The sequence below is a fragment of the Ciconia boyciana genome, chromosome 1 (genome assembly GCF_034638445.1).
Source record: "Ciconia boyciana chromosome 1, ASM3463844v1, whole genome shotgun sequence".
Classification (NCBI taxonomy): Eukaryota; Metazoa; Chordata; class Aves; order Ciconiiformes; family Ciconiidae; genus Ciconia; species Ciconia boyciana.
The window spans coordinates 54543813-54559535 of record NC_132934.1 but is presented as its reverse complement, the minus strand read 5'-3'; the positions used below and the strand labels follow the sequence as shown (position 1 = coordinate 54559535).

The 15723-nt window shown below is 43.5% G+C and overlaps 1 protein-coding gene across 1 annotated transcript; it reads left to right on the top strand.

The window, feature by feature from the left end:
• Positions 1-146: 146 nt before the first annotated feature.
• On the top strand, positions 147-15184 carry STRA8 (stimulated by retinoic acid 8). The gene is made up of 9 exons (XM_072866659.1): positions 147-192; positions 773-970; positions 2682-2757; positions 4252-4336; positions 4749-4901; positions 7974-8256; positions 9537-9613; positions 11327-11438; positions 15009-15184. Exons 2-9 carry the CDS (start codon positions 779-781, stop codon positions 15081-15083), a joined length of 1053 nt encoding a protein of 350 aa, XP_072722760.1. The 5' UTR covers positions 147-192; positions 773-778; the 3' UTR covers positions 15084-15184.
• The last annotated feature ends 539 nt before the right edge of the window (positions 15185-15723 follow it).

Sequence of the window (15723 nt, the reverse complement as noted above, 5' to 3'; positions counted from 1 at the left end):
CCACGTGCGGCTCATGTTGCTGGGCGAGGGCGGGCAGAGGCGCGGCGGCGGCGGCCATGGGAGGGGGCCAGGCGGGGCGGGGCCGGGCCGGGCCGGGTGGGATCGATCCGGCGTGGATCCCCGCGGGCTTCCCCTCCCGGCTGCAGAAGAAACAGCAGGGGCGGGCGTTCTTACCTCTAGGCCGTACTTGCGGTCGGTAACGGGGCGGGGGGCACCGGTCCGGTTGCCGGGAAGGGCTTCCCCAGGCGGGCGCCTTGGGCTCTGTCAGGCTGGCGGGGTGGCTGCAGCGGGCCCGGCAGGGCGTGGATCTGGCCCTCTCGCACATGTGTATGTCTGGTATCGTTGCCTGCTCTGATGTCACGGTTAATTGGAAAAAAAATTCTGATGCTGTGAAGAAGTCTGTCTTTTAGCAACGTCGAGGGGAGCTGAGGAGTCTCAGTGCTTTGTGAAGCCAAGCCCTGGATAGCCCATGGAAGTGGAGCATCAAATCATTGTGGGGAAGGGTGCAGGCGGTGGGAGGCTTGTCTTGGCTGTGTTTCATGCCATGCAGTGTATCGTTAGTGGTAGATTAGGTTTTAGTCAGTGCTTACAGATGGCATCCCTCAGGCAAAGAGAAGGTTTCAAACTCCATTATTTCCCACAGAAAAATGAGCTGGAGTGCTCATATCAGTCACCCTGAACTTTCCTTTTTTGTCTGTCCACTACAGAGGCTGTAAGGTTTCTTTTTCTTCACTTATGTATTTATTCAGTATAAATAAATGTTGCATTGCAGCTTTTGATGGAGACAGCTGGAGGCTGTAGGAAGACACATGCCAGACTGAGTCCCAATCCCCTGACACACCTGCAAGAGGTAGAACCCCGCGTGGCAAAGCGGCGTTTGTCACAGGCACGCCACCGTGCTACGCTGGCAAGACTCTTTAACAGCTTGCGGGAAGCTGTGTTATCCCAGTCAGACAACTCAGCCTCAAAGGTGTGGAGCAGTGATTGTATTTCTCTGTGTATCGCTATTACACATGGGTATGTTTAAACTTAACCACGTATATTAGGATGACCACTGTATCTTTACGAGTACCAGTGTGTGTATAATTTCACTGTGTGCAGCTTTCCTGGATCCCTTTTACTTTAAAGCTGCCAGCTCAGCATGAGCAAATTGTTCACTTTGTAGTCTCTGGGTCATGAGTTGATCATGTGGTTTATCTGCCCTTTTCTTACAGGGTTTTTGCAGCTTCTTTATAGCTTTGCGGCTTCTTTATAATGTTTTGGAAACAAACCAACAGATCCCGTGATGAAGTTATCTTGATTTCACAGCATTTTGCTATGAAATCAGAATAGTGAGTTTAGGGACAGAAGAAGTTATAGGGGAGGGAGTAATTTATTCAGCCTTATGAGGTGCACTCTGTCTTCAAGACACTCTGGAAAAATAAGTCAGGAAAAAAACAACCACCAGTACTGTTTATTGGTCTCTGCTAAACTAAGAAACTATTTAATCAAAACAAAATTGTTTATAAAGATGAAATTGACCCAAAATGCTGAAAAGATGGATATTACCATGCTCAAGGCAGAGGAATAAACAGGAGTCCTTTTATCATCAACTCTGCCACCGATTCATTTAGTTAGATTGGTTACTTTCAGTTTTCCAGTTTGTAAAACGGAGAGAGTAATGACTGTTTACGACAGGAATTGTCCTTGCAAGGGGCTTTGAGGCTCTGAACATGCAAAATACTGCTATCTTGGGCTTGTGCCTGCTGAGCCCCTTACCTCTCATGCAGTTTGAGGTAAGTGTACCATGTTCTGAACAAGATGCAAGTTAAGCTAAAGTTACCGTGTCTCAGAAGCCAAGACTAAACAGATACTTGTTTTGTCTAGTCTAACGGGGCTATCTTCACGTATCAATTCCTAAAATTGCTTTTTCATAGTATCATGTGCCGCTTGTGTGACTTTTGGGGGCCAAGGAAGATTAATATCTTCAAGAGCCTAAATACAGAAGTTCACTCGTAATCCTAGTGATTCGTGTCTGGCTAAAATATCCAGCACAAAAGCTGTGCAAGGTAGACATCCTGTCTAAGGTGACCGTGGATGGTCTCACCGATCACGTAAATCTTGAAATATTTTTGAGATGTGTATGTTTAAATGCATTGGCCATATGTGCTCAGTTATGCTTGCTATAAATGATGAAGGAATGATGTGCAGCACTGAAGTTATTCCAATTTACATCAGTGTAGCTGAGAGTAGAACATGGCAAAGGCTTCTCCTAGCAAAATTCTCATGGGAAATGATTAGTAAAGTCTTATGCCTAAAGTTGGTAAACATCCAACAAGACTTCACAGCATGGTATTTCTGGACATACTCCAAGAAGAGAACGATCCAAACAAGACCAGTTGCTGATGAAAGAACATCAGAGTTAAGTAGCAAATGTCTATGTGACTGGGTATTATGTGTATGTGTTGCATAATATATACCCAAGTATTTATATTCTATATTTAAGTTTGCTCTGGTATTAGTTCTTTCCCCTTTTCATATGGATAAGGGTAGCTGGTGAAACAGCACAGTTATTTTCACACAGACATGGGGATAACTGAAGGTCAAAATGAAGGAGAAGTGAAGAAAACAACCAAGGCATGTTAAAACATTAATCTAGTCCGAGCAGAGAGCAATCAGTTCTGATTTCTTCTTATGTTTAGTATCAGGTTTTGCGTAAGGCTAAGAAATCTATCCAGAAGCTGGAGCAAACCTTGGGTTCTTTGCTGAAGATGAAAGGTACTGTATGCGAGTATTTGCCTTGGACAGAGCGCCTGGATTTGTTTTTTATTTATTTGTTAAATAGACACAGATAGTTACGCAGCTGAGCCCATTAAAGCATTAGAGCCAGCTGTGGTTTTAGTTGTAGCAATAAGCAAGGGATAGCACAAAAGTCTTATCAACTCACGGAGCACTGCACTTCAGAAATCCCCCTCTGACTCTCAGTCGTTCCTACCCCCTCCCCAGCCTAGGTGAAGGAAGGAAACAAGCAATTCCTGCTATCCCATGGCAGCAGGCAGTTCAAGCAGAGTGCCATTGTCACCCTGCTGCGGATTCACCCCCAGCAGGTGTGGAGCTGGCATGGATCCCTAGGCTGCATGCTTGGGCTCCCACTGAGAGGCTGCAGGAGCATGTGTGCTCCTCCCGGCCACCGCAACGTAGTGCAGTGCGAGCCGTCACGAGCACCCAGCATTGCGAGTCAGCACAGCCAGAGCTGAAACTTCAGAACAGCAGGCTCTGGTGTGAGTTCAAGGAGACGGACAGAGAAGCTGTTGAGGATTTCCTAGTATAGGAAATAGAAGCCTCTAGTTAAGAATTTACTGCGATAGAAACGGGTAAGAGAGATGCTGCAGTTTTGTTTTCTTTCATCTTGGCGGGTCATCTTCATGCACTCCTCTGTTACCGCCTGCGACACCATGCATCACGCTGGTCTAGCATGTGTTGTCAGCAGTTGAGGCAGCTCCTGCTGCGGAGCTTCATGCCCTCGCCAACGTGCCTTCTGTTTACTGATGCTGGCCACTGCCTCCAGTGGCACAAGTAGAACTGGGGGCTGATGGGGTAGAGACTTTGGACATATTTTTATGTCCCTTCAAGTGTTCAAATTACTGTCAGCTCGAAAAAAACATTGCTATTCATGCAACTTGCACCTCCAATAATTTGCATCAATTAAAAGTCCCAGTGCTTAAAATGAGCAATCTCCTCTGAACCTACATCCTTGGATAACCCATAGAAGTCAGTCATAGGTAGAAGGAATAGTTTGACAGGGCAAAATTGAAGGGATCACAAGCAGTGGGGCTGGTTGAGGAGAGTTTGGAGGTAACTTCCCCTTGTATTTACTTGCATATATGTATAGTTCCTACTGCTTGTGAATCATGGGTTGGTTGTCAGGGGTTTTTACATGCAATTTGCTCATTATATGGCAATCACAAAATACTGTATTGACTGGTGCTTGCCTGGACTTTGATTTGCTGGTTGTTTTCACCATCAGTTCTGTCAGACCAGTGTTAGGAAGACAGCATTGATTCTAAGTTCCTCAATGATCATAAACTCCCAATATTGCTAGTTACATTGTAGGAGAGGCAGAGGTGTCTCCTTTGACATTATTTTTGCCTAATGAAAAGCTCTGTCTCATGAAGGACCAGTTGTTGAAATTATTCTGTTTGATTGGGGCTGAGGGTGAGAGGGAAGCCAAGAGTGCCACTGATGTGACAGTAACCTTTCTGCTGACAACAGAGTCCTTCAGTCTGGAGGATGGGAACCCGTCCAGCTTGGAGGAAGTCAGGGAGGAATATGTCAAGAGGCACTTCAGCAATCACAGGTAAGGACTTGTACCAATCAAAGAAAGATGATAATACTTTGTACTTGCTTCCATCCCAGCATCTCTGAACCTCTTTGTCATTGTTACTGAATTTCTAAGCCAAGGCCTTTCATCGTGAGGAAAAGATAACAGGTGAAATCTCTTCAGATTTCACCTGTACCCCTGTAATCCTGTACAGTGCACGAACACTCTAAGCATGTTGTTAGTCTTACTTCCAGTCAGTCCTTGTATTTCCTTTCCCTTCTATGTAGCTCATCTCCACCAAGGACTTCTCATTCACCTGCAAAGCAAAAGGAGGAGAAAGCTGGCTTGGGAAGAATGGCCCTGGACTCTGGAGTGACCATGACAAGGGCCTTATTAATCCAGTTAAGAAGTTGTTCATGTGGCTTTTTTTCTGGTGTGTTCTTTCCAGCACTGCATCAGCCTCGGAAGCTGTGAGTGAGAGTGACTCTACCGTCTGGTATTTGATTCAAGAATGTGAAAAACAAACAATGGAAGAGGATGGGAAGCCAGAATTTATCCACTCTCCAGACACTTCATCCCCAGATCTGGTGGAATTTGAACGGTAGGTGCACCCCACGTTGCCTTCAGTTTTTTAATTTGTTTGTATTAACACCATGCACCCAGTCACTGCCATTCATGCAGCCCTGCTGGAGCCTGCATCTGCCTTGCAGAAGCCTTGTGCCAGCAACTTTGGCCCTGCTGGTGATGAAGCTGAGCACCTCCCAAGTCCCTTACATGCGACTTGTACGTGAACGGACTCCCAGCATCGTAGCAGCCTCCAGCTCTCCTGGCCTTGGAAAATCCCTGAGGATTTTCCACCTATCCTCAAGAAAGAAAAAACTTTCAAGTGTGTCAGTCCCTGTGTGGCCATGCTTTACTGCTGTCCAGATGGCTTGCAGAGTAAGATGCAACATACCTGCTAACAGTAGTGGTTTAACAGGCAAGCTCTGGTGAAATAGGAGGTTATTAATCCAGAATGATTTATGCAGGTGTGTGTCCCTATGTGTTTGTGGTATCAGTACCACTATCAATTTGTATCCCTGGAATGGGGCTAGATTTTAGGAATGTAGGAATTGCTGCACCAGATGAAATTCTCAGGAGTCTAGCTGTATGTGTTCTGAGGAGGTGCAGGAACCAGAGGTAGGCAGATACTTTCCCCCAGAGATGTTCATCCTGCCTCTAATGGTATTGTTATGAGGAGCTTGAGCACTGTTGTCCCTTCCAGAAATAGACCCTTAGCTCCTGTCAGCTTGGAGTACTTTTTTTGTGGGATCAGAGCAGGGTAAGGCTGGATGCGACCAGGGAAGATCATGTAGTCCTCACCCTGTGGGCTGCAGAATAGCAGTGGTCTGGAAGATACCGGAAAGCACTCCTCAAAATGTCTGCAACACGGAGGAGAGGAGGGGAACCTAAACACTTACATGTGTGTTACACTTATAGCTAGTGGGTGCGAGTCTGTAAGCCCCTTTAGGATCAGCTCCTAAGTGCCTGATGCAGGACCTAAAAATCAGACCACTGTTCCCATGTCATGTATTTTAGTCTGGGGCGGTAATGGTAAAATTACTGTTTTTTCAAAATTATTGATATGTTAAGACTGAGTACATTATTCATCACATTCTTCCCCTTGCTGTCAGACAGCACTAGGAGGTACTTAGAGGTCATGGATGCTTTTCCAAAAGGATAAATGATCATTTCATTGTAAAGATTTGAGAAACAGATGGATGTCTAATCTATCCTGTACCATCAAGCAGAGTCAATTTCACCCTAACCATTCCAGAGTTAAGAACATGCAGTGCAGGAAAATCCACAGCTGCAGCTGGAATCCTCTTCCACAGCATCACCGCCATAAACAAAAACTTCCTTCTTCTCTTTTGCTTTGAACTGGTGCTTATTTATAAAATTCCCTTGGATTATTGAGTATTTTATCAAAATGAGACTGCAGCTCTGCCAGCAGATGGCACCAGCCTCCCACTACTGTGCCTGCTTTTGCTCCTGTGAGAATCGGAGGTGGCTGTTGTTTCATTTACAAGACCTTAAAATGTGCTGAATCAAGATTTTCTGGGGAAGAAAGCTCTACTTCATCAAAGACTGCATGACAGAGCCATAAACACCTGACTTTCCCCTTCTTCACTGACAAGGTAGACCAGGCCCTGTACTGTGTGGACTCTGGCACTTATCCTACAGTCTTATGGCAGACTGCAGTTGGTTCATAGCTAATTCTTCTCAAAAAATGATCTTTTATAACAGGCGTGAAACAATAGGGACTCTTCAGCAAAGAAAACAACATCTTTTTGGTGATCATCGAATCACATTATTTGGGCAGCATCAGAAATGCTTTGAGCTTCAACGGACTGGTTTTTTTCCCATGTCCAGCAGCAGGAGCTACAATGGTAGGACTACACAGTACTCTGTCCAGTGCAAAATGTGGTTGTCTCCTTCCAGCTGGGAAGGAAATAGTTGAGTCATCGTTCAAACTTAATTTCTTTAGCAAAGCAGTCTAAATTCATATTCTTCTGTTAGAGAAACTCCAGATCCTTTGTTTGGAGCTGGACATCCAGTATCTTTAGTGAGCACAATACCTTACATGAGAACGCTTATTCCCCTTCTGGTATTTTGTCTCCAGCAACAGCGGAAAATACTCCAGAGTATGGAAACTGGAGTTTAAACAGGTTTATGCTTGCGTGCAGAATTATCCTAAGATTTTCAATATTGGTTTGCTGGAACAAATATTTGTTAAAAAAAAGAGAAAAGGCTGAACTCTTCTGAGTTACTTTCTCATGCAATACTGTTCAGTTAATCAGGAAATGTACTCATTTGGGACATCTTCCAAGGAATCATTTTGAGCCCAAACTTAGTAACAATGACTGCTATTTATAGAACTCTTGGTTTGTACTCCTTTGAACTTGTTATTTTCATTTGAGAAGCTCTAAGCATTTAATTAACATAAAATAACCTTCAGTGCTGCTTTCCAAAGTAGACATTATTATCCCTGGTTCACTGTGCCACACAGTGCTGACAGAAGAAGTGGGCTCATTCTGAGATTTAGTCACCAGGTTGAAATTAGGACACTTATTACCAGTTTTGCTACAGACTGCATGGAAGTCAGTCTTAGGGATGCATTTCCTCAGATGTAAAATGGAGGAAATTGAGCTCCCATGCTTATTTAAGTCAGAGCATCCAGGCCTGGGGTAGTCTCTTTCTATCTGCATGTATAGTATCTAATACGTCAGGATATGACCTCAGCCAAGGCTTTTAAGTGTAGTGCAATGCCCGTAAAAGTATAAAAAGTGACTTGCAGTGTAAAAGCCTCAGGTAACTCAAAATTTATTAAATGCCAGAATGAGGTTTGCCTGTGCAACAAGTACAGCCTGCAGTGCCTGGATCTTCTGTTGTGAGGCAGTCCTGCTGAGGCTGTGGCTGGAGCGTGCCTTTTGCAGATGAAATCTTGGCAGAACAAAGTTGCTAAAATCTTCAAACAGTGTTGGGCAACCATCAGTAATTGTATGAAGTCTTAGAGGGGGGAGTCAGTGAAGTAGTTATGAATCAGAGCTACTCCCCAGTCTCCTGCTGATTTACAGTAGATGGCTGCTTCATAGCCTGCTCTTAAGAGATGCTCCCTTTCCTTTCATTACAGATACCTGTATTTTTATAAGCACACAGTGGACCTGCTGATAGAGCATGGAATTGTTTGCACTGAGGAGGTGCCTCTTCCTGAGGTCTCCACGGCTATTTCCCACCTCTGGCAAGAGCTTTCTGAAGAAAGGAGAGACAGCATCTTGCAGTACTGTAGCCAGAGAGATTTCCTCATGGATCCTAAGGCTGCTTGCCAAGAGCCTGCGTGCACTGAAGGTAGTGTGAGGGACAGCCGAGGTAACAGTGAGGAAGCCAGTGGTTCCTCAGTCTCCACACCAGAGGAAGTAAGTGCTCAGTAACATAGAACGTCTGCCTCTGAAACTCCAAGCCTTCAGATGCTAATTGGCTCTGCAGCTTTTAATTGGAAACATACAGTAGTTGTAATTAGGCTTTCCCAAGACCACTTGAATGCCTAAGTGGAGACAATAAGCAGTCTTGGAATAAATGTCTGCACCAAATTCTGTCTTGGTAAGATACACAGCAAGCTATAGGAGTGCAGTGGTAGTAATCCTGCTAGTCTCCACTGACCTGTAGAGTTTCTGTGCTAAGTAACAGTTAAATTTGCTCTAACTTGCTCCAAGAGGAGGAAGTAAGAACAAGAATTATACAGTTACTGTGCCCTGCAAACTCTCCAAGGAGCACAGATGAGCTAAATCCAGAAGGAATACCCAGTTTGCCAAGGCCTGCTGTGTTTTGGGTTGGGTGTTTTTTTTCATCAAAGCACTTGGTAGCAAAGAGAAAGTATTTGTAGACCAGTTGCAGTGGTACAGGGCTTAATGGCTGCCTGTGCCATGCACCTCTGCAGAGCCAAGAAGTCAGTGACTGAGTAGACCAGGGCATTTGTTAAAAAGACATGAAATAACAACCAACTCTTTGTAAACTGTTCCTGGAGCACTGATTACTTAAGCAAGTAGCTGCTCAAAGACGTGTAATTTTATTAGCTGCAAGGTAGGGACAGATGTCCACCTTTAGCATATGAGTAAATTGCATTGACAAGTTCTTTTTGAGTCACAGGACACAACTCATATTGCTGGCCTCCTTAGGAAATGTCATGGGGATGTTGCATGTACAGTACTTTCTGGCACAGAAAATGTATGAACTGCATTATGGCAGAGTGAACTAATGAGCATATAGGTCTGTCACAGGGAGGATCCAAACTCCCTTCTAAGCCAGGTCGCACACTGGAATCAGATTTGGGGAGACTGGCTGGTACAGCTGAGATCTCTAGCTATAAGCAGCAACCCACAGTCCAGTCTCTAAAGCACTGATACAATTCATGTTTTTTACTGATTTTTTGGGAGATGTAATGTTAAGTCTAATTCCTAGGGGTTGAAGCACAGGCCTAAGTGAATGGACTAACCTTGTGTTCCTAGTCATGAAATACAGTTATTCCTTATTATTCCTGTCTCCACAAAACCCTCTTGGTTTACTCTAGCCGTAAACATACATGTTAAATGGAAAGAAGGAATTTCAGCTTTTAAAGACTTCATTATTAAAAATGATGCCCTAGTTAAATCTTTTAGGTGGCTGGGTATGTTGACATCTGAAGTGTTTTCTCTGATAGGTAATGTTTGAAGATGCGTTTGATGTTGCTGCTGGTTTCCTTGACAGAAGCGAGACTCAGGGAATGTCTAGCCAGAGGTAAATTACAAACTCACCCCTTTTGCTAGACAGAGTAAGTTAATAGCCCACTGGCAATACTCCACGGCAAGTTTCCTGTGGAGTAAGGCAATAATAGCCTGGCTTCCTTTTTTGTGCTTAATTTTTAGTAGCCTCCAGCAATTGTGCTCACAACAATACTGTGTCTTAAGGTGCAAAAGTGAAATGATTAATAGGTATTTACACCAGAATCAGTAAGAATCACTTATTAAGAGCACTCCGTCACTTCAGGATAACTGGAGTCTTTCTGATTTTCTTCACCACTCTGCATAGCTGTCCATCTTTTCAAATTACAATATTTGTAATGTTTTCCTTTTCTCTCTTTCACTTACCAGGTCTATGAGGACCATAAGGCATTCCCTGGATAAGTCAGCTAATCATAAACTGTACTCTCATTTAATGAGACAAAAATAATCAATTTTTAACATTGTCTCCCTTACCTTTTTCAAGTAACCTAATTCAATTACAAGGAGGTGATCAAGCTAAAGTGTGGTTGACCTGAACAGTAACATCAGAGAAACACAAGACCTATTAAATAATAACATCTCTTTCCTCTGCAGGTCAGATGAGTTACCTAAAAGAGAACATGTCAGATACAAAGCTGGCACTGCCTTTGATTTTTCCCAGTAGACCAACGAAAGAAAAGGGTTGCTTTCCTCAAGAGGAAAATCACATTATGACTCATCTTTTATGCATGCTTGCTACTTAGTCTTTGTTAGAATTGTTTCTCTTTGCAAATAGTGTTTTTAATCTGTTTTTTTAAATCCCGTTTTCTACTTATTTTTCCATATTTAGAGAGTTCTTTAGCATGAATCTCTTTCTCTCTTTCACCACCATTCCACCTTGCACTTCCAGAATGGAATGAGTGGAAATAAGGTTGTTTTGGCTGTTGATTAGAATATACTTGAATACATGATAAAGCTTAACAAATATGTATCCATTAAATAACATTTATTGGGTCACAATTGCTGTTTGCTTTTAAAATAAGATTAAGTATTCCTGAATACTGCAGTGTATTGCCATCATCTTTACAATCTGTTTTAGGTCCCAAATTAGATTAGTATTTCAGTAGTCAACATTTATTCTGCTCCCCTCCTTCCCTATCACTCTGTGCCTTGTAATTCTGGACAGAGGTGTGATGGCAGAACTTTGTAAAATCCCAAGGAGAATATAGAGGTGAGGTCCAGAATGAATATCTTAGTTTTTTGCCAAAGTTACCTGTTACCTGAGTGCAAACCTGCCAGTGATAGCTAATATGCCATTTCATGACCAAATGTTACTGCATTCACTCAAAAACTTTACAAAAGAAGTCAAAGCTGTTCCTCTGAACAACCCTACAAAATACACTACCAAATAACCATTGTTGCTCTCTGTTATAATGGATATATACTTTTCCCCAAAACAGTGTTACTATAGCTGTCATGTCTCAGTGGATCTCTCTGTTGTGATGCTGGTTTCTTGTATTGCTGTTCTCTATTCTTGCATATCTTCCTTGCATTTGTTAGACAATATCTCATCAATACATCCCCCTCCGTCCCTCCCTGTCTTGCTGGGCTATTGTCTTTAATATCAGAATCATCTTGAAAACAATTTGAATCTTTTGTAATTTATAAGTAAAATGTGGAGGAGAGAAAGTAAGTAGGAGGAGAAATGAGAGAACAGGAAATTAAATACAGTATCTGGTTCCATTTTCAGTTCAGCATTTTCAAGCTGCGTGTCTGAAAATCCAGAGGATCACCACAGACTCTATGTGCAGATCACTGACTTCCTAAAAAGCCTCTTCTTTGCTAATACACAGTTTTGCCAGGTAAGCTTTGCCAAAGGATTCCTTATGGAAGGAACAATACATTTCTGTCATTGCCAGAAGGGGATTTCTGTTTTCTGTGCTTCTGATCATATTGTCCAGAATCACTACAAATAAGAACTTGGGGTTCATCACTTCAGATGTATCATTCCAAAAGGTCAGTAGGGGTGCCTTTGTTAGAGGCAGTGTGATGGGTTATTATTGCTTAGAGTATTATTCAAAGTGGCAAATGACATGAGGAATTCTTTTCTTATTGTTTGCATGAAAGTTCCTTGTGGAAAAGCTTGAGTGATCTCATCTGAGCAGACAAAGCTCACTTCGCAGTTCTCCATTAACCCCCAGCTGCTTCATTCTGAGCTCACTAGGACCACCTGCTTGTCTGCGTGCCACGTTCCCTACCCTGAGCCCTCTGCTGGCAGGCCTTAGGAGTAGGGTATTCGTGTTCTTGAAAGAGCTGATTAAACAGCTGCTGAGCTGCCTCTTAACCTCAGCCTACTGTTGCAGGTTCGCTGAGCCAGAAGTCATTGTGTTTGCGGTGTTTTTCCTTCCCTTCTTGCCCTCCTGCCAAGGAGGTAGCTCAGAGCTTGCACATGGGTGGGGGACAGAAAGGGAGATATCCCTCAGTCAGAGCATGCTTGTTTGGGCTCAGAGTCAATTGTACCTCCACAGTAGCCACTGTTTCGCTATTTTCTATTGTGTAGTTTCCACCCAGTCTCTGTTACTTGAGCAGATGCTCCTTTGAAGGAAATAGAGTGTGATGAGGGGTAACTGGGACAGAAAACAAAGCACAAACTACTGTTGCACCACTATGAATCCATCACATGGTGACTGCTGCATGCCATTTGGTTCCCCAGTCTCAGGGAGACAGTAGCACTAGAGGAGGTGCAGAGAATGGCAGCAGGCACAGCAAAAGTCATTAAACAGGAGCTGCTAGAGTAGGACTCTTCCGCAAAAAAGACTGAGGGGTACCATGAGAGAATTTTGATCCTAAATGGTGTGGATTTGGTACACAGAATGATTATTAATTGCGTCTAACACCAGAAGAACTAGAAAGCGCCCAATGAAATGAACGAACAACATATTAAAAAATACTCGTACATGCAAATTACCAGATTTAACTCCTGGGGCATTGATCCATTGACAATTACTAAATCTGAAGGTCCAGATACAATTTCCAACTCAGAAGGACCTCACAGCACAGTGTGCCATAATGTGGGAGCATATATTGTGGAACAGAGCACACTGCACGCACAATTCTTGCACTTTTTGTCTAAATATCCACTCCTGGCCATTGTCAGAGACCAGGCACTGATCTACACAGCCCTTTGGTCTGTGAATAGCTATGTTCTTCATAAGAGCAGAGCTCTTCCTGTGTTTATGTAAATGACCATGAACTGAGCACGCCTAGAAAAGAAAGAAAAGCTTTAGGCAAGATACGGTATTTTCCAGTTTTAAATTTCTTTTGTGAATGTCATGCCTGGCAGGCAGCATTAGGTGGTCCCATTTTGTCATTCTGCTTGGTGCTGCATTGTTATATGTGAGCCTAAGTCCATCTCACAGCTCCCAGATGAGGTGGTATGAGAAGAGGTAGTGCCTCTTTCAAGCTTTAAAGAGGGACATTTGAAATAAGACTAGGAGGATGGGAATGATGGGAAGACGGGCAGCAAAAGAAGCTGAAGTACTGCGAATTGGCAGTTGACTGAGCTCTGTGGATTCAAAAGGAAATAAAAGGCTCTGCGTACTTCTTTTGTGCAGTAACTTTGAGTTGTCTGTGATAAGACAATAAAAAGGGAGTTTGAGCAGAAATCACCCAGGCTAGAGAGTACTGATAATGTGAAGGTCACAATCTGTTTTGGTTTAGATAACTGCAGTACAGCACATCTAGAGAGTCCTGCCAAGAGGCGGGAAAAAAAAAATACGACTGACAAGAATTTTTTGTTTTGAGAGCAGAAATTTAGCTCCATCTCAAAGTAAACAGATTGAGGCAGTTATGGAAGTGGTTGCAGAGCCGGAATAGGAGACGTTCCAGCTAGCTTGTAACACACCAACTCAGGCAGCAGAGAGCTCAGTATAGGCTACATACCTTACCCCAGAAACTGGGCTACTCAGAGCATCGGAGACTCCTGGACTTGACAGGGAAAGGAGCCCTTCCTGCTTACCTTATGGGTGTGACTGAACCCCTGCAGACCATTCCCCTTCCCTTGATGTAGTACCTGTGCCAGTGCTACACTAGCTCAGGAGTTTGGGCAGCGCTGGGATAAATTATTCCAAGGATAAAGTGATGTCCAGGTGCACTGTGCACACACCTTGTAGAAGATACAGAGGTGGGTGGCAGGTACAGTACCAAGGCGAGGCATGCGATGTGCACCCGACTGAAATACAAAAGGCAGCCTATGGTCTCTTTTCCTTTCAGCTGCAGAGCTGATGAGGTGACGTGTTTTATTGCTGGTCATTACACACCAGTGCTATGTTATGCCATTTCTGGTTAACTGTCCAGGTACAAAGTACTATTGTTGGATTGTGTACGTTCACCATTTCGTAGTCACAGATCTACTGAGTGCCGCTCCTCCTGAGCTGCTGCCCTGGCTATCGAGGCTGCCAAGGGCATGCACCCCACTGGTATAAAATGCTTGAGAAAGACTCACAGGAGAGGAGGGAGGAAGTCATTTGGGCAAGGAAAGGGAGGGCTCTTAAAAGGACAGTGACCCAAAAATGAGAACAGGAGCATGCTTCCATGGTACGTGGTAGAGAAATATTTCTGAGCATGAGATTAGTTAAGCAATCTTGTCATTTTTCAAGAGCTGTTGTCTTAAGGTCACATCATAAGAGATGCATAGCAGCAAAGGCAGTAAAGAATTAATTTAGATTGAGGTCCAAAGGTTTTACAATTTCTAAGTGAAAGTGGGTTTTTTTCCAAATAGCACTGAGCACCTTTGCATCTTCAAAGGCACACTTTCTTTTAAAATTATGGATTTTAGATGAGTCACTTGACAAGCAAGTGGGATTCAGTGCTCCTTAAGCTATACATTTTTTAAACAGCACCTATTTTTAAAAGCAGTCTTGCCCTAAAGAGTCTTGCATCAATGCAGAAGGTGCACTAGACGGACTGCAAGCATGAACACTTTCATCTCCTAGACTTTGATTTCTCAAAAGCCACTAATTCTCTGTAAGCTGGTGAAAGAGAAGGCCATTTCCTTCTGTTGCTAAAAGAGCCGCAAAGCCTGAAGTCAGTAGAAGTTAAGGGCTCAAGGAAGCTCTCATATCTTCAGAGCCTGTTGTGTGACCCACTTGCTACCACAGTCAGTAATTGCTGTCTAAATGATGCAAATAGACACAGGGTGGAGCCCTGCGATTTTAGAAAGAAATTGGTTGAACGTTTGAGCCATTCTTCATCAGGTACCTCAGACACTTGACAAGTGCTGATTGCTGATTCAGAGAGGAAGGAGGGCTCATGGCACATTAGCTGGCACATCAGCACTTGACCAACTCACTGTATATTTGAAACACAATCAACTCCTGTGGTTTTTAATCCTGCTTCACTTCGGGGGGGGGGGGGGGCAGGGGGGATTTCAGGAAGAAGATCTTCAGTTCGATTACGAGACTGTGATGCTGAGGTGCACTGAGACCTTCGATGATGAAGATTTCTAAACAGTATCTCTGTTTGCTAATGTACCTGGCAATATTTGGCAAAACACCAGGCACATGAAGATACTGCACCTCTTTCAGTGAAGCACCTCTCTGAGCAGAGTGTGGAGACGCTGTGTTGAAGTGGTTTGTTACCGTTGACTTCCCATTCCCTCATCAGTGCTCCTTGATATATCAGTTGAGTAATTTATACCTTTAAAAGTTCCAGGTTTTAGATATTTATAAAATTTTAAGAAATACTTTTGTCTATTGCTTTTTAATGTTTAACCTCACTTCATAAGTAAACTGAGGCATGTACAGTTAAGTGCCTAGCATAAGCTGTGGAAGAGCTGCAGAGAGGTCACATCAGTGACAGCCTGCACACACCTATAGGATGCAGGTCTCAAACTGCAACCTGCAAAAATCACAAGTGCCCTGCACTCCGGCAGTGATTACTTTTCCAGTGCAATTTTTCAGCTCGGGCTGACAAGGGAAGAGGTATTTCCTCACAGAGAGTGAGATGAGGCTCTTCAACCTCTTTATGAGGACAGCAGCAGTGGCCACCCACTCCCAAATCACCCAGAGAAGTGCAGATTTGGATTATTTACTTTTGAAAAGTGTGTAAAGCTGAGTGATCAGCCCTGTGCTCTTCTGCCACATCTCA

Bases quoted from the DNA above. Each gene is read 5' to 3' on its own strand.
- STRA8 (XM_072866659.1), top strand. From the start codon at position 779: ATGGAGACAGCTGGAGGCTGTAGGAAGACACATGCCAGACTGAGTCCC. The intron at 4,902-7,973 runs GTAGGTGCACCC...CTTTCATTACAG, and splicing joins GATCTGGTGGAATTTGAACG to ATACCTGTATTTTTATAAGC. The intron at 9,614-11,326 runs GTAAATTACAAA...TTCCATTTTCAG, and splicing joins CAGGGAATGTCTAGCCAGAG to TTCAGCATTTTCAAGCTGCG.